Source organism: Ambystoma mexicanum, chromosome 7p, assembly GCF_040938575.1.
Source record: "Ambystoma mexicanum isolate Mex_15411 chromosome 7p, UKY_AmexF1_1, whole genome shotgun sequence".
NCBI lineage: Eukaryota > Metazoa > Chordata > Amphibia > Caudata > Ambystomatidae > Ambystoma > Ambystoma mexicanum.
This window is the reverse complement of record NC_090939.1, coordinates 673,372,441-673,390,539: the sequence shown is the minus strand read 5'-3', so window position 1 is coordinate 673,390,539 and position 18,099 is coordinate 673,372,441. Positions and strand designations below refer to the sequence as shown.

General features: G+C 51.2%; 1 protein-coding gene across 5 annotated transcripts in view; it reads right to left on the bottom strand.

Annotated features, from left to right (window-relative positions):
• Positions 1-18,099, bottom strand: part of ARHGEF7 (Rho guanine nucleotide exchange factor 7) — a 1,715,641-nt gene that overhangs the window by 416,797 nt on the left and 1,280,745 nt on the right. For all 5 annotated transcript variants that reach the window (XM_069636766.1, XM_069636768.1, XM_069636767.1 and 2 more), the window contains one exon: positions 888-1,027. In XM_069636766.1, the coding sequence (XP_069492867.1) occupies positions 888-1,027 (140 nt within the window). The remainder of the gene's footprint in view (positions 1-887; positions 1,028-18,099) is intronic.

The window sequence follows — 18,099 nt, the reverse complement described above, 5'->3', positions numbered from 1 at the left end:
AGGACTCTGTTGGAGGATCCTTAAGAACCAAACAGCTTAAAAACATCTACTGACTCCCCCAATTTTACTGACATCAAGAAATCTCAAACACACCTACATATCATAACAAAACTACAACACTAGTCCTGTCACTCCGTGATACGAGGCAACGCCAAAAAGCTTGGCTGTTGCAGCCAACCCACCATTGAGGGCAGGATAAGGAACCGCAAACTGGAAGCAGGACAATTTTCAGGCGATTCAACTCTTTTCCAAAATACTTATTTGCACCCAGTTTTCCACACAACAGAAGCCTTCAGTCCTCCTCATCTTATGCTACCATCAAATGAAAAAGTTTTGTGGATGCACACAATGTGCAGCACTATTGCTCCTATCGGGAAGCAAAGATAAAAATGGCCCAATAGGATGAAATGCACCAGTCCAATCTGAATTACTTTGCTGAACAGCTAAATGACCGCTGAGTGCATGCAAGATCCAAATACAGATTTGGTAGGCCTGGCAAAGCCTAAATCAATGGCACAACCGAGAAGGATGGGGATATTAAAAAGTTGAAGGATATTGTAAAATGCTAACACCATCTACTATACCCGTTTTGAAATGACTCGTACAAACTTAAGAGCAGAAAATAGCAGCTGCACACTTGCTATATTAACAGGGGCAATAGAAACAATCACACAATCATTAAAACCAAGAAATTCCATGCTTCTATTACTGTAACAAAAATACCTTGAAACATTGTTTAAAAGGAGTGTGGGAGCCCCTCTACTGAGAACCAACATGGGTCCAATTCCTTGTGCATCACTGTTTTCAGATCGTTTTTTTTCCATACTGCAAGGAAACGAGCTATTCCAACTAAACACCTCTAGCAATCAAAATATTAGGGTTCCTACCGTGTGGCATGGTACAGAATGTGGTTTAATTGTAGGAGTTCCCATTGTTGTGAATTTGGTTTGTTTTTGTAGATGATCAACCCACTCATGCAAATCCTGTTGGTTGTTGCATGTCACTAATATGCGCTCAATCATATTTCCTGGAATCGAAAAAAAACAAGTGTAAGCCAGAGACAGAAAGAAGTGGCTACACATACAAATTAGCATAACACCACATCTGATTGTTGCACATTATGGAAAGATCACACTCAGCTGGTTTTGTAGCAATTATATTAGAGAGCACTTTCACATCATTTTATGCTCAAAAGTGAATAAACAATCATGTCAATTGGTTAAGGATGTCCGGATAGAGTCCAGAAAAGAACCAATTACTTACCTTTGGTAATCATTTCTGATGGATTAGTTCTTCCTCTCACAGGTTTTCCAACATCAGTCTGGCATTGGAAGCTTTCAGCCACTAGGGGGTAGCTCTGAGGCTCTGCTGGTGCCCTTTGCTTGGGTGACGCATTGGGTGATAAATTGAGCCAATGACCTCAGTTTTGCCCAGTATTCAAGGTACTCCACTGGTGCAGAACAGCAGAAGGTTCCAAGCCTTCCAATAAGGGATGGGTTGAAAGGACTAAGGAATCTGTGGTAGGGAGGAATAATCCAACAGAAATAACATTAACAAAGTAAGTCATTTTTCCTTTAATGTATTCCTTCCAACCACAGGTTCCTTATCATAGCAAGACTCCCACAACAGTAAAGAACCTGGAAGAGGAAGGAGAATGTGGGACCATAACCTGCATCCGGAAATTCTGGAGCACTTCATGACCAAAAAGAACAGACAAGAAATCCAGGCACCAATGCTTGGCAACATGTGCAGATAAGCCCAGGAAACCTCTCTGCCTTGGAAGAGGTCACCAACAGGCCTATGCAGGAATAGGCATCGAGGCCCTAATGCAACTCGTTACTGGCCGGATCGTAGAACTTAGAAATTCAAATTGGGCTCGACCTAGACAGTTTGCTTAGTAGCCACTCATCCAGCATGAGCCCACAGAACCAACAAAAAGCATTTCACCTTTCCAGATATCCCTCATTCGAGTAGCCAAGTACCTCTTGGGGTCCAGACTGTGAAGCTCTTCTCGGTCCAGGCAAGAAAATTGATTTTCCACCACAAGTGAAAGACTGACACAACCTTGAGAAAGAAGGTCAACCTTCCCCTCAGTCACTTTCTCCTTGGAAAAGATGGAGGTAGGATGTTTTGACTGGAAGAGCCCAGAGCTCACTCTTCCATCTAGCGGCCGTGATGGCAACCAGGAAAAACACCTTAAGGGTGAGCAACTAGGGCAAGAATGCAGGGGCTCAATCTAATTTAAAATTGCAGTACTTCACAGATGTTACATTTAAATAACAGCTGTAAAGTAGAAGTAGACGCAGGACATAGAGGTGACATGCTTCTTGGCATAAACTTATTTTACTGAAAATAGGGAAGAACCCTTCCTGTCCCTATAACTAAGAGGGGTTTCCCTACCTCAAACAAAACTAAAGATCTCAGAACATCCGCTAAAAGTAAATAGTCCACTATCCGATATCCCAAACCTATTTCCGTCCTTTACACTTAAATAAAATATATAGAACAGGTCTCGCCCTAACTCCAGACCGGCGGCTCCTTCCTTCTGGATGGTGTTAGGCAGTTTGTAAATGATGGGGGAATCCTCCTCCTGCTGGCCATCACTAGGCCTTTCTACAGATGAGGGGGGGAAGTCTCCCTTCCCCAGGGCTTCCCAGGTACCACTTTACAGCTCCATGAAGATTGTGAAAATGTCTTCCCCTGGGTTCTCACGGTCTGCTCTCAGCTTTCGGCGGCTCAGCCACACTGATATCTTGCCTTACATCGGGTCCTCCTGGACCACGCGGATGGCTTCGCTCCTACCACCAGATGTCGGGTTTCCCAGCCTTCAGGTGAGCCCTTGCTCCGCTCAGCCTTCTCAGATGCAGACTACCTTCTCCTGTTGTCTGGGTTTGCAGCACGTTCTACCTGCATGGCTTTGTTCCCCACCTCGATGCTCCTCTAGGTGAGGACTGGCCTTGAGGAGAGTCCTTTGTTGGTATTTATGGTAAGCCATCTTCTGAATCCCAGACGCTAGTATGTTTGTCTTTCTTCTGCATAGGGCTCTTCATTGCTCTATTCTTCTTCGTGTCAGTATTTCTGGAGCCATCTACTCTCACTGCTTCCTCACTCTTCCTCATCAGAGTATTGTCCATCTGATAGACAGGGTTACTATGCATAAGGTAACTAACAGAAGAAAGAGGATACATAGAAGGTGAGGATGCTTGGGCCCTATCCGTGTTGTCGGGTGAGCAATGCATGGTGGCATGGTGGTTGACATACTGCGTTCTCCACTGATAGTCTTCCCTTCTCTCGCGGAGGGGGGGTCCTCTCACATAGGATCCTCCCATTGACTACCACCCCAGGGGCACTAATGGGTAATGGCCTCACCTCCCTGGCCCCATGGTAGCCCCCGGGGGAGAAGTGACGACATCAAGGGATTTGTCACAGTGCGATACGACAAATATCAACAAGCAGCAAGGGAGGAGGAGGAGATTGTACAAATTCCTCCTAAGAAATCAAGACAAGGGACAGGATCACAGCCTAAGAAGAAAATGAGTAGAAGTGGCAGAACTTCTAGGTCATTCGTCAGTGCAATAGGTATTGAAAATAATAAGCCAGGATGGTATAAAATTTGATTAAGGACTTTAAATTGGATCAGGCTAAATTTTTGATTATTAGACAACATCGTAACCACTGGTCATCAATCAGTATAATTCCAAGGTCATCGTCCCATTTACTGTGAGCATGCAAATGTTGCGATACCATATTTGATTGAATAAAGTTATAAAGACAAGAAATGAATTGCCTGCAGCATCCCTAATGGATATTGAACTGCAAGCACAGCTGCAATCCAGGGTCAGGCAGGAAAGGTGGCCATTACGCATAGCAGTATGGTCTTTACCAATTTTATTTGGAAATCTTCCATGGAAAGAAGCTTCCCTGCAGGAATGTATCCTCAAATGAGAACACCATCTCTCTTCCATCTATTATGCAATGTTAAATCTGAAGTGGGGTGCCAAGTATTGAACACGTTACTTACCTGCAACGCTTGTTCTCCAGCATAGGTCTTACATGGATTCACATGCTATAAATATTCCCTGTTGTCTTGCTGGGTATCCTCAGTCAAATCAGTTTAGCTTTAAGCTAAAAGCGGCATTATCACTTGTCTAGTCAATTGCTGTTTATTTGAGTCATACTGTCCCAACCAATGACATTCGCCCTCCTTAGCTCCACCGCTGGTGGCCATCCTCAGATTTGGTTGCGTGCGTAAGGTGGCAGTAGGAACCAAGAAGAGCCATAGAGGGGAAGGAGGGAGGGTTTGCATGTGAATCCATTTAAGACCCACGCTAGAGAACTAGAAGAAGAGTTACAGGTAAGTAACTTGTTCCTTCTACAGCATGGGGTCCTACATGTATTCACATGCTATGAATATGATTACACAGCAGTACACTTAACAACCCCAGGAGGTGGCAAGGCTCAACAGAATCAACAGTTACCCCTGGAACAGACTCACCCCATGCAAACTGGTTGCAAAGCACTGATTGTTCAACATAAGACTATTCCTGGAATCCCTGTCGACATAGTAGAATGTCGTAAATGTGAGTGTAGACCTCCATGGATCCAGCAGAGGAACGCCATCATAGATGTGATTGCTCTGATGGTATTGGCCCTCGGTCTGCTTGGCAATGGCCTGTTGCGATGATTTAAGCACCCCGTTTCCCTCTTCTCCCCCTTCTTTCACACTCTCCTCACCTGAGCTGCTGGAGTCGTCGTCTGCGGATTGCAGGTGCCGCCGGGCGAGGTAGTACCTCTCCTTTCTCAGGTGGATATGCTTGTCACGGAAGGAAGCCACAGTGAATGCTTGGGAACAGCAGTCCTGTGGCGCCCCTTCCGGAACCAAGCCGGAATAAGGGAAAAACCCAAATAGGGAAAAAACCTTTCGAGGCACGTTAACTCTTCTTTTGCTCTGCCGACCTGATCGTATTGCAGACTGGAGTGGGATGCCGTAAGCTGGAGATGGAGAGTCTTTGTGGAGCAGTTGGCCCGGAGGAGTAATGAAGCAGAACCCAGCTGCCCGCCCGTGTGGAGGCAAAGTAAACACTGCCTGCGGAGGTGTGGTAAATCCGCAGACCCGAGCAGGAGCGGAAGAGAAATGCCAGGTAAAATGTGGGGAAGGTAAAAAGGACCGGAGGGCCGGTCAACAGGTAGAGAAGAAGGAGAGAGAATTCAGGGGAAGAGTAAGAGGACGAGGCCGCACCTGAGGAGACGTGGCTCGCGAAATAACCTGCAGAAGCCCACCACAAGCAGCGGAAGAAAGGGAAAGGGAAAATGCAACATGAGAGCAGCGAAGGCGGCGCTTCGTGGGAGCCGCGAAGGCAAAGTGTGGAACACGACCGACAGGACCAAGGGAGGAGCGTCAGCTGACAGGAGCGTGAGAACCTGGAAGAGGAAACCATTCGAAATGGGTTGCAACGCAGTGTCTGCCGGGGAGGAGGTGGAATTAATACTCCCGGCGGGCACCGCGCCAATGATGCTAGAGCAGTGTCTGTACCCTAAACACAGAGAAGGGACGAGAACATTCTACCTCTGTGTCGCCACCGCCAACGCGGAAGAATCCGCCAGGTTTGTCGGCGGCGGATGACACCTATTGGCCAGCTGATGGTGATGCATGATGCAGACGGAGAACCATCTGGAGATGGATGCCTTAGATGGGGCCTTCCCGTGTCTCACAGGTCCAAAGTTTACGAAAAGCTGAGAAGTCTTTCAAAAGTCCTTCATGAATGCAATTTATTTCAAGGCACGCACCGCGAATGCAAAGATCTTTTAGCAGACGAAGAAGGGTTTTCAAAGACAACTGGCAGTACCAAATGCCTGTTTAAATGAAAATCGGACTGGACCTTTGGCATAAATGAAGGATGAGTCCTCAGAAACCCTTTCTCTGGGTGAAACAACAAATATGGAGGCTTACATGAGAGAGCCTGTATCTCATGAACCCTGTTGGCAGAGGATATAGCCACGAGGAATGCGGTTTTCCAAGAAAGAAACTTCAAAGGAGCCTGATGCATAGGCTGAAAAAGGCGGCCCCATGAGCTTGGAGAATATCACGTTAAGGTCCCACAGCAGAGCAGGGGCCTTCACTGGGTGAAAAGTCCTGAAGAGGCCCTTGAGGAACTCTTTAGTGAGTCTATGAGACCACAGGGAGAGCTTGACTGGAGTAAAGGAGTACAGGACATGGCGGTCAGGTGTACCTTGAGAGATTTGGTAGGAAACCCGGTTTTTACTGGAGCTGGAATTTATTTACATCTCATTTGTATTGATTGGTTGAAAAAGGTCAGTACACCGGGATATGTTACAAAGTCTTGATTTATTAAGTACCTGAGTGTTCGTGGTTGACTTGGCACATGTAGTGCTGGTCACATGAGAAAGGCCAACAAGTGTTTCGACCATGGCCTTTATCAAGGTGGAGTGGTGATAGATGCTGGTCCATGAATAAGGAAGCTGGGTAGCCACTTGGGAGCCACGGTGGCTCTGATGTACGGGATGTGCGGTAACAGTGGTACCTTCACGAATCAGTGAGCTTGTCCCAAGAAAACCCTGTAACCAGCAGCGGGATTTAACCAACCCTCCAATTAGATCGAGCATAGCGCAGTGGTCTGCCTTTCCTCTAAGCTCACAACATCCTTTAACATATCGTACCTTGAGAGATGCATGGAAAAGGCCAGCCTTGGCGAGCAAGAGCAAGTATGGAAGAAGCTGTGGTGCAGTAACGCACCATGGAGAAATCTTTGACCAGCACTACACTGAAAAACGCATCTACGTTTTGTAACAAGCAAGTGTAGATGGAGCCCTTGCCTTAGCCAGAATGTTTTGCATTACAAGGGCAGCGAGTAGTGTCCAAACTCTAGGACTAGGTTCAGAGATGCTGAATCGTAGTGTAGGATGGACCCTCCTTCCCTGGAGAGCAGGTCTGGGAGAGGAAGCAGTCTGAATGCTGGAGCCACCGAAAGGTGAAGGAGATCTGGGGTGCCAGATCTGCCTGGGCCAGCCGGTGCAATGAGGATCATCTTGCAGCTGGATAGTGTGCATTGATTACACATAGCAGGAACCTCATTAGTGGGAATACATACAGGAATTGGCCTGATGGGATCGAGAAAGTGTCCCCCAGACTCTTTGCTTGAAGGAACCTGCTGGTACTTGGTGCTGGTCCCTGTTGCAAACTGGTCGATCTGAGGCTGATCTGAGACACCTAAGCTTGCTGAAACTCCCACTCATGGTAGGACTGCAGCTCCCTGCTGAGGGAGTCCGCAATGGTGTTTTGAACGTCTGCCAAGTGGAACGGGACTAGAAACCTCCATTCAGCAATGGCTCAGCGCCATTGTTTCACTGCCTCCAGGGAGAGGACGGGAGCTCGTTCCGCCCTGATTCTTAATGTAATGCATTGTGGTTGTGTTGTCCGTAAAGATCCTAACTAACTTTCCCTAAAACAGAGGCTTGAAAATTTTGAGAGCCCAGAAAACTGCCCCCGGTTCGAGTACATTGATATGCAACGTCTTCTCTTCCGAGAGCCACAGCTCCCTGGCGTATAGTTGGCACATATGGGCGCCCCAACCCTCCAGAGAGGTGTCGGTAGTGACCGTCTTCTTAAGTGCCAGGGTCCTGAAGGGAGCCCCCTGCAAATGGAACACCAGCTGAGGGTTTTTCTGAATGATTGATTGAGGACTATCTTGTCATTCCATGAGCTGGAGACTTGTTTCCACCTGGTGTCCAGAAACTCCTGAAGCGGTCTCATGTTCATCTGGCAATGAGGGACCAGATGGATGAAGGAAGACATCATCCCTAACATGGATTTGATGGAGCGGACAGCCGCCACTTCAGCAGATAGTCTTTGTACCTTTCCTAGGATGGTACGCATCCTTTCCAGCGATGGGGCTGCCAGGCACAAGACTGTGTTGAGTCCAGCCCCCGGGAACAGAGTGCCTTGGGATGGCACCATGCAAGATTTGGGATAGTTTATGGAGAATCCCAGCAAGGCCAAAAGTCTGGCTGTCTCCGCTGTATGTTGCGCTGCCTGGGCACGAGATCGGACCAGGCAATCGTCCAGGTAGGGGTGGATATGTACTCCCTTCTGACGAAGCAACGCTGCCACTGGGGTTAGGAAATTGGGGAATTCCCTCAAGGCTGATTTGAGACCAAAGGGTAACGCCTTGATTTGTTCAGGTCTTCCTTGAATGATGAACCTTAGGAACCTCCAATGTTTTTGGTGAATGGGGATGTGGAAATATACATCTTTCAGATCCAGCGTCGCCAGGAAATCTCCTTTTTCCAGTTAGCTGAGCATGTGTTGCAACGTGACCATCCTGAATTTCTGGGATCTCAGGAATTTGCCACCTCTGTGTCTGTCTTATGGCGAGAAGAGATTCATCCACTGCCTTGCCGAAAAGGTTACCCCCATGTTGTCCACATCGGCCTGGAAGTCTGTGCCCCCGAGCCAACCTTGATGGCGTAGGGCGACCATGTAGCCCATCTGCCGGAAACTGGAGTCTGCAATGTCCAGAGCTACTGTGATTGCATGGTCGGATGATACTCTCCTCTCCCCCAATCCCCTTCATGAAAGTTGGCTATGAACTCCGCTTTTTTGTTCTCTGGCAGGAAATCGAGAATGGGTCCCAACTTGCATCATAGTTCTCTGTCTTAGCGTGCAAGGATGGCTAGGGAATTGACAATCTTGACTGTAGATGCTGCAATGGTAGTTATGTGCTTTCCAGCTGCATCTGGCTTCCTACGCTCCTGGTCAGGTGGGACAAAGCAAGGGGATCATGTGTTAGATGACCTCTTCCATGCAGCAGCCAAGACGGAATCAGGTGTTGGATTGCCTCGGAGGCATTCAGGAGCCATATCGCAGACCCTATATTTCTTCTCCATCCTCTCCTTTTTATCCTTTTTAGCTGGTGCGAAAAAGGTTTTTTGCATTACCACCAGCCGGTCGTCCCAGACGTCATCAAAAAGCGGAACTGAGACCACAGACTTTCAAGAGGATTCATAATGCTGGAAAAGGAATCCCCCCCTCTTTCCTCCGGGGCTATGTTGGAAGGAATGGCCACCCGGGAAATCAACACCTGGAAAGATCCCACTTCATCTGGGGGAAGAGTCTCTAGATGGCAGCTCTACATCTGGCCGATCACCGGTGGTAGGCCCTGCCGAATCTCTGTGACCAGAGTGTGGAGGGTTGACAAAATGTCCAAAGAAACATCTCAGATCATTGGTGAATGAGGCCAGAGCTGGCTGTGGTAGTAAGCCAACACCACCCTGCATAGGGAGTGGTCCAAGGTCTTCAGAAACTACTACTTCTCCCTACTCTTCCTCCTCCTCCTCCTCCTCCTCCTCTGACTGGATGGAATGAGTGGAAACAGGGGCCGGAGATATGAACCTGCAGGGCCTCACAGGGGATGTGGCAGGCAGTTCAGGGGCCCTGGTGGGCTTTGGCAGAAAAGAGAGCACTGGTGGTACCTTTCTCTCTCTGCTGGAACTTCTCGGGGGGAGACTAACACAGGCGCACATGTAGAAGGTAGCACAGACTCAGCTGGAACCGACAAGTCCTCTGAGTCAACACTGCACTTGAGATAGCTGTCGTCACCATAGAAATGGTGAATGCAGTCCTCGACAGGCGTGTAGATATGACGAAAACTGGTACCGACGATGATTTAGACAACATTCTTGGGGTCGTTGACGATGGTGCTGTCGATGACAATGAACAATGCTTCATTGATTGGGTGGTGTTGGTTGACGGTGAAGGAGTGGAGAATCGTCGGCCCTCAAATGGGGGTCCACTTCGTGGCCATCGCTGATCGAGATGACAGATGCCACAGCCACAGTGCTAGTCGACGGGAAGCGTGCGCAGAATTTGCCTTTTTAGGTACCTTAGAAGCGTCGTCAAAGGATCTAAACCACGTGCCAGAAGGAGTATGCTCTTTGGGCCTGCTAGCCCTGGCAGAGGCAAGACTGGGCACAGGCACCTTACCTTCGTCCAGCCCCAACATCAACCTCTGATGGTGATCGTTTCTCATCTTAGTGAAGAACGATGGGGCATCCATCCACATCGTGGTCCGGGTGCAGGAAGGAACAAGTTACTTACCTGTAACTGTTGTTCTGCAGCATGGGTCTGGAATGGATTCACATGCTCATGAATATTCCCTGTCGTCAGGCTGGGAATCATCGGTAAAGAAAAAACCAGTATCAGTTTCGTTTCTGATCTGTCTTTCGTAGTAATAACCAATCACTGGTCTCTGCGTCATACTGACCACAGCCAATGACTGCCCTCTACCTAAGCACCGCCTCTGGCAGCCACCTTCAGATTTGGAAGCACGTGAAGTGGCAGTATGACCAAGTGAAGAGCCGCAGAGGGGTAGGCGGGAGGGTTCGCATGTGAATCCATGCCAGACCCATGCTGGAGAACAACAGTTACAGGTAAGTAACTTGTTCCTTCTCCAGCATGGGGTCTGGCATGGATTCACATGCTCATGAATAAAGAATACATAGCAGTACACACATGCACAACCACGGGAGGTGGCAAAGGCTCAACATTAAGCATTACATCAAACTCAACATTAAGCATCTTACCTCCTCACCAGGCTCACCTCAGGCGAACAGGTTGCGCAGCACTGCTTGGCCGACCCTGGACTCATCCCTGGAATCCCGATCGATGCAGTAGAATTTCGTGAAGGTGTGCGTCGACCTCCACGTAGCAGCCCTGCATATGTCCAGCAGGGGCACACCAGAAAGGAACGCCGTGGTAGCTGCGATCGCTCTGGTGGAATGGGCTCTCGGACGGCCAGGCAGCGGTCGGTTTGCCAACCGATGACAGTACATGATACAGCCGGAGAGCCATCTGGAAATGGAAGCCTTCGAGAGAGCCTTCCCCTGATTGACAGGTCCAAAGTTCACAAAGAGTTGTGACGTCTTCCGAAAACACTTTGTGCGGTCCACGTAGAACTTCAGCGCTCTAGCCACATCCAGCGAGTACAAAGTCCTCTCAGCCGGTGACGAAGGCGACGGGAAGAACACAGGCAACACTAAGGGTTCGTTGAGATGGAAGTCCGACGGTACCTAGGGCATGAAAGAGGGGTGCGTCCTGAGCACTACCCTCGTGTCGTGAAAAGTCAAGTACGGGGCCTTGCAGGAAAGGGCCTGGATCTCTCCCACCCGTCGTGCGGAGGTGATGGCCACAAGAAACGCGGTTTTCCACGACAGAAACTTCAACGGGGCCGAGTGCAGAGGCTCGAACGGAGGTCCCATGAGCTTGGTCAGCACCACGTTGAGCTCCCACGCCGGGGCCGGAGCCTTCACCGGCGGGAACGATCTGAACAGTCCCTTCATGAACTCTTTCACCAGACGATGAGACCACAAGGACGTCCGGCCCGTGGTTCTGGTGTATCGGGAGATCGCAGCAAGATGAATCTTGATGGACGCGTGTGCCAGTCCAGCTTTGGCCAGCGTCAGCAGGTACGGCAGTACCTGGGGAGCCGTAATCCGTAGAGGGTTAATCTTCTGTGCGTGGCACCAGACAGAGAACCTCTTCCATTTGTGTCCGTAGCATTTAAGAGTCGAGGACGCCCTGGCCTTTGCAAGAACCCCTCTGCAGTCGGCCGGTATGTCGTATCCTCCAAACTCTAGCGCTGCAGGAGCCAGGCCTGCAAGTTCAGCGATTTCGGGTCGTGGTGGAGGATGGCGCCTCCTTCCCTGGAGAGTAGATCCGCATCCACCGGCAGCTTGATTGGCGGGGACGCTGACAAGTCCAGAAGGTCCGGGAACCATATCTGCCTCGGCCACGCAGGTGCGACGAGGATCATCCTGCACCGTGACCTCTTGAGCTGGTTGACGAGCCGGATTAGCAGTGGCAAAGGAGGGAACGCATAGAGGAACAGGCCCTCCCAGGGGAACGAGAAAGCATCGCCCATGCTCCTCGCCTGGGGAAACCTGCTGGCGAACCTCCGGCACTTGGAGTTCGTCACCGTCGCGAACAGGTCGATCTGGGGTGTGCCCCACCGTCGGAAGAGGCGATCCACTAGATCCTGCCGTAGTTCCCACTCGTAGCACGAGCGCAGCTCCCTGCTGAGTGAGTCGGCGATGGTGTTTTTTATCCCTGCCAGATGAAACGGCACCAGAAACATCCTTTGGGCGACGGCCCAATGCCACAGGTCCTGCGCCTCCTTGGACAGTGCTGGGGACCTGGTTCCGCCCTGTTTCCTGATGTAAAACATGGTGGTGGTGTTGTCGGTGAAGATCCTCACCACCTTGCCCTTGAGGGACGGAAGGAAGGACCGGAGGGCCCAGAACACTGCACGGAGCTCCAGGACGTTGATATGGAGGGACTTCTCCGTCGGGAGCCACAGGCCTCTCGCGTGCAGATTTTCGGTGTGCGCTCCCCACCCTTCCAGGGAGGCATCCGTGGTCACTGTCTCCTGGTGGTCTGGGGTCTGGAAGTCCATGCCCGTCGTCAGGTGCGCCCGGGTGCCCCACCACCGGACCGCTCAGCGGAAACTCTCGTCGAGTGTGATCCTCTCCTCGAAGCCGCCCGTCGTTTGGATCCAGCGCGCGTCCAGGAACTCCTGCAACGGGCGCATCCGGAGCCTGCACATGGGAATGAGGTAGATGCAAGAAGACATCATTCCGAGGAGGGACTTGATGGACCTCACCTTGGCCGCGTCGGAAACCAACATCCGCTGTACCTTGCCCAGGATGGACCTGGTCCTTTCCTCCGACGGGGAGGCCAGAAGGGACACTGTGTCGAGCTTCGCTCCCAGAAACAGTGCGTTTTGCATGGGTACCAGGTGGGACTTGGCGTAGTTCACGGAGAATCCCAGGTCTGTGAGAAGTTGGACGGTCCTTGCCGTGTGCTCCACGGCGAGCTTTCTCGTCTTGGCTCGGATGAGCCAGTCGTCCAGGTAGGGGTAGACGTGGATCTCCTCGCGGCGCAGCTGCGCCGCCACCGGTGCAAGGCACTTGGTGAATACCCTGGGTGCCGACCGTAGTCCGAAGGGGAGGGCTTTGAACTGGTAGTGACGCCCTTGGATCACAAACCTGAGGAATTTTCGGTGCCCCTTTAGGATGGGAATATGGAAGTAGGCATCCTCCAAATCCAACGACGACAGGAAGTCTCCTTCCTCCAGCTGACCCAGGACGTGCTGGAGGGTGACCATCCGGAACTTCTGCGCCTTGATGAACTTGTTCAGACGTCGCAGGTCTAGGATGGGGCGCCATCCTCCCGTCTTCTTCTTCACGAGGAAGTATCTCGAGTAAACTCCGGAGCCCCGAAGCCTCTTTGGGACGAGTTCGATGGCGCCCTTCCTGAGCATCGCCTTTACCTCCAGGAGAAGCTGAGGGACGTGAAGCTCTTTCCTGGCCACGGGGGGGGACGCGCGGGCACCTTCTTTGAAACTCGAGCGCGTGGCCCCGGGCTAAGGCGTCCAGCACCCAACGGTAGGTGGAGATGGACTCCCACACGCTGACGAAGCTCGCCAGCCGGCCTCCCACCGGGGTGCTTCGATGTGGGCCCGACCCCATGGCCGGTTCAATCCTGTTTCGACGAGGCTTTGCCGCCTTGACCTCCTTGGCGACGACGGCGGGGTCCGCCAGACTTGCCTCGTCCTCTGTAGGCCTCCTGAGACAACGAGCGGGCCGCTTGACGGTAGGTGGAGAAACCGCCGCCGGAACCTTTGGAGGCGCCCTTGCCTCCGCTGCTCCGAAAGGGCGTCCGTCGTTGCTGCAGAACCCCAAGGGCCCGGGCCGTATCAGTGTCCGCTTTAATGGCCTGAAGGGAATCGTCCACTGTTTTCCCAAACAGGTTGTTCCCATCGAACGGCATGTCCAGGACTCTGGTCTGTACGTCTTGACGGAAGTCCGTAGCCTTGAGCCATCCACGCCGCCTAAGGCACACGCCGTTGCCCAACTGGCGAAACCCAGTGTCGGCGATGTCCGTCGCAATAGTGATGGCGTGGTCCGATGCCACCTCACCTTCCTGTAGGATCTCCAGGGCATCCGCCCTCTTGTCGTCCGGTAGGAAGTCCAGCAGGGGAGCAATTTTGTACCATAGCTCCCTGTCGTAGCGGGCCACGATAGCCAAGGCGTTGGCCGCTTTAATCGTCGTTGCTGCAGACGAGATGACCCTGCGTCCCATAGCGTCCAATTTCTTTCCCTCGCCGTCCGGTGGGGAAGTCGATGTGGAGGCCGCACCCCCCGCCCCCGCTTTCTTCCTGGCCGCCGCGGAGACGACGGAGTCCGGGGTAGGCTGCGCCCGGAGGCACAGGGGGGCCGCGTCCGGGACCCGGTACTTCTTCTCGTACCGGTCTCTTCTAGCTGGCGTCGTGGAAGGGTTCTTGAGGAGGGCGAGGCCCTCATCCCAAATGCCGTCCAGTAGAGGCACCGCGAGGACCGTCTTCCTCTTGGCCTCGCGCCGTTGATAAAGGAATCCTTCCTTTTTCTTCTCCTCAGGGCAGAGTTGGAAAAGCTCGGATGCCCTGGCGATCATGGAGTGGAACGATCCAATCTCGTCGGGCGGAGAAGCCCTGGTGGGAGGTGACGACGGTAGATCCTTGTCGTATACCTCGTCGTCCCTACCCGTCGCTGCCGTGTCAGTCCCCGTATCATCCCCTCGGGTGGACGGGGAGGAGGGCTGGACGGGTCGCGACGGCTGAAAAGGAGGTGGAGGGTGAATCCTTCTTTTCTTGGCCGGGGGGACACCAGAAGTTCCCGGTTCAGGATCCCCCGACGGGAGAGATTCCTCCGTCGGCAACGGTAGTCTCGTCCTTATCTCTGAGCATAAGGACTGTATAGCCAACAAAATGGCCGCCGAGTTGTCTTGCGGCGCTGGCAGAGGGGAATCCGACGGGCGGTCAGGGGCCCCGTCGGCACCCTCGACGATGTCGTCGTCACCTGCGTCGGGATCCATCCCGACGGGCAGGTCTTCATCCACGCCAAGGCCGTGGCTTAAGACCTCGATCAGCTCTTCCTCCAAGGTTGAAGCCGAATCTACGACGACGCCCTGCCCCCCCTTTTTCTTCCCCGCCGGGGATTTCACGGGGGTCCTATCGATGGGCACAAAAGAGGACTCCCTCCGAGGTGGCAGGGAGACTGAGCCCCGAGATCGCCACCACTGGTGTAGCCTCCACAGGCTGAGCCAGGGCCGCCACGACAGTATCGATAGAGGGCTTGGCCGGATGGATTAAGGCCTTCACCACCTTAGGTGCGCTCACCGCCTTATCCTTGAGGGGGGGACACTGCCTCGCTCCCCCTCCGATGGGGCCTTCGAGCTCGACCGGGGCCTCTCCAGGAGCTTCGCCGGGTGCTCGCCCTTCCTCTTACCCGACCCAGAGCGTTGGCTCGTGGCTGAAGGTGCCGGGGAGGGTGCGCCCTGCCTGGCGCCCGTAGAGCCCGACCGTTCGGCGCTCCCGGTGCCAGCGGACTCGCGGTGCTTGGCCTTATGTTGGACCCCCGTCGCCGGGGCGTCCTCAAAGGTCTTAGAAGACCGCTCGGATTTCTTCCTCTTCTTCTCGCCGGACGGGCTCTTCCCTTCCAGCCAGTTGGCGAGGCGTTGATGGCGGTCCTTCATGGTCCGCTCCGACATATTGCCACAAAACGCACAGTCCTTCTCCACGTGCGTCTTGTCCTCATGTAAGCAGTAGAGACAAAAGGAGTGTTCGTCCTCCTTAAAGACGTTCTGCAGCTGGCATCCAGGGCAGACCCTGAACAGCTTTCCGGGCGTCGAGCTTCCCTTCTCCAGGGCCATGTCCGGGCCTGAGAAGCTTCTGGAGTCCTCCAAAACGTAGCTCGACGAAATCTTCACCCTTGAGGGGCGCAGACGAATCCGACACGGGTCCCCGTTGATCGGATGGAGAGTCGGTGGAGCTTGAGGCTCTTTTGACCGAAAAAACGAAGTTTTTTGAGAAAAAACGTGAAAAAATAGCACTAACGCTGGAGAGCAATAGCACGAGGATCCCAACACATGAACGTGCGGTAAAAATCTGAAGATGGCTGCCAGAGGCGGTGCTTAGGTAGAGGGCAGTCATTGGCTGTGGTCAGTATGACGCAGAGACCAGTGATTGGTTATTACTACGAAAGACAGATCAGAAACGAAACTGATACTGGTTTTTTCTTTACCGAGGATTCCCAGCCTGACGACGGGGAATATTCATGAGCATGTGAATCCATGCCAGACCCCATGCTGGAGAAATATATACACTTTTGGCGGTGGTCTTGGATGAAGACATTCTTCTGACCGCATCTGGAGCAGGCGTTGAAGAGGCTCTTCTTTTCGGCCTTCGACATGGCGTCTGCACTAGTCCCAAAACTCCGCTTGTGACCTCAAATGACGTGGTGATCCGACAGAAGGTGGGATTGAGACTGGCAACAAATCCTCACTGCCGACAAGTCACAACGGTGACGGAGTGAATTAGAAATTCAAAGAAATATAAAAAATAGGGAAATATACTCGAGAAAGTCAAGGAGTGAAACTCGAGGATTCGGAACATGAAAACGTGCGGGAAAATCTGAAGATTGCCACCAATAGTGGAGCTAAGGACGACGAATGTCATTTGTTGGGGCAGTATAACTCAAAGTGACAGCAATAGGCTATACAAGCGACAATGCTGGTTTTAGCTTAAAGCTAAACTGTTATTGCACTAAGGATTCCCAACCCCGACGCCGGGGAATATTCATAGCATGTGAATCAATGTACAAGCCCATGCTGTAGAATGAAAGTGCCTAAGAAAAACAGATCACTGGACACACCAATATCAATATGACAAAATAATTCTAGTCCAAGTGCATACCGTAGTGTGGGCTGCGTCAAAAGCGCATTTGTTTTCATATTTACAGGCACAATTAACAGATCAAAGGTTACATGGGAAAGCGCCTCTACTTTCAATCCTGACATGAGTGGAGAGTGGATCCGGAATATACCAAAAGTCTGCATTTAGACCTGGAAATTCAGGTCATAAAGTTCAAAGACAGGGGTCGCAATACCTTGAGGGGAGGAAGGACGAACCATACCTTCCCACTTCAAGCAACAATACCCAGAGCTAATTGTAAAATCACAGTGAGCAATAGAAAAACTATCCACCGGGCCAAACAGGAATGTTAGAAAAGCATTACAACAACTTGAGAACTACAATTTTTAGGAGAGATGTGTCCTATCCATACACATTTCATCTTTAATGATAGAAGGGATAGGTATTTTCCCCCAAGTTGACAGCAAATACTTGTTTGTACTCAACAAAAACTCAATACCCAAACACAAATTATGTGAGGGAGCCCAGCAAGACCTTGTCAGTAGTCAGTAGTTTGAGAAGTGGCCTTTCTTAGGGGAAAAGCTCACATTTAGACCAGTTTACCTTAAATCCAGAAAGAGACCAAAAGGTTCTGACATCTACCATTATTTGCTACAAACTGATAATGGGACAACGAATAAACAAAGAATTCAGTCTGCACAGAGTGACATTTTGTCAGGAATTTCGAACATAGGTAATGCACTGAGACCATACCTGGAATCAATGGTATCCAGTCATTTAAAAGACGTTTTTCAACAAAACAAAAAAAGAGGGGTGGGGGGCACAAAATAATTGGTTGAATTCTGCTGGGCCAAAAGTGCACAACAATACTGAAGACGTCAAAAGTAAAAAGTCTTTTCAAAACACATAGAACTGGAATGAATAAAGGACGCAAGAGGATCAACCTCAAGAGCAAGAAGCAACAGGGAGCAGCTGGCAACCATGGCAATTGCCTCAACCAAGAGAGAAAAGCATGCCTTTAGTAATTACCCAGCATATGGGGCAGGAATACAAAGGTTTGCCCGTAACTGATGAAATAGGGCCAAATTTAAAGCAAGGGCGGGCAAGAGAAACTTACAAAAAACGTAATCAAACACTTTTCAGCATCCAGTGTAGCAGCTACAGCCAAACTTGTGACATGATGCAGAACAATTTAGTGCCGTGAACCTATGGGCTATACATTCTGCCTAGTTTAGGTGGACATGTAGGGCAGGGTTGTCAAATTCCTATAGGCCCCCTCCCAGGACAAGTTCTTTGATGTCAGGAACAATAAGATATCATAAACCTATGCCCCTGG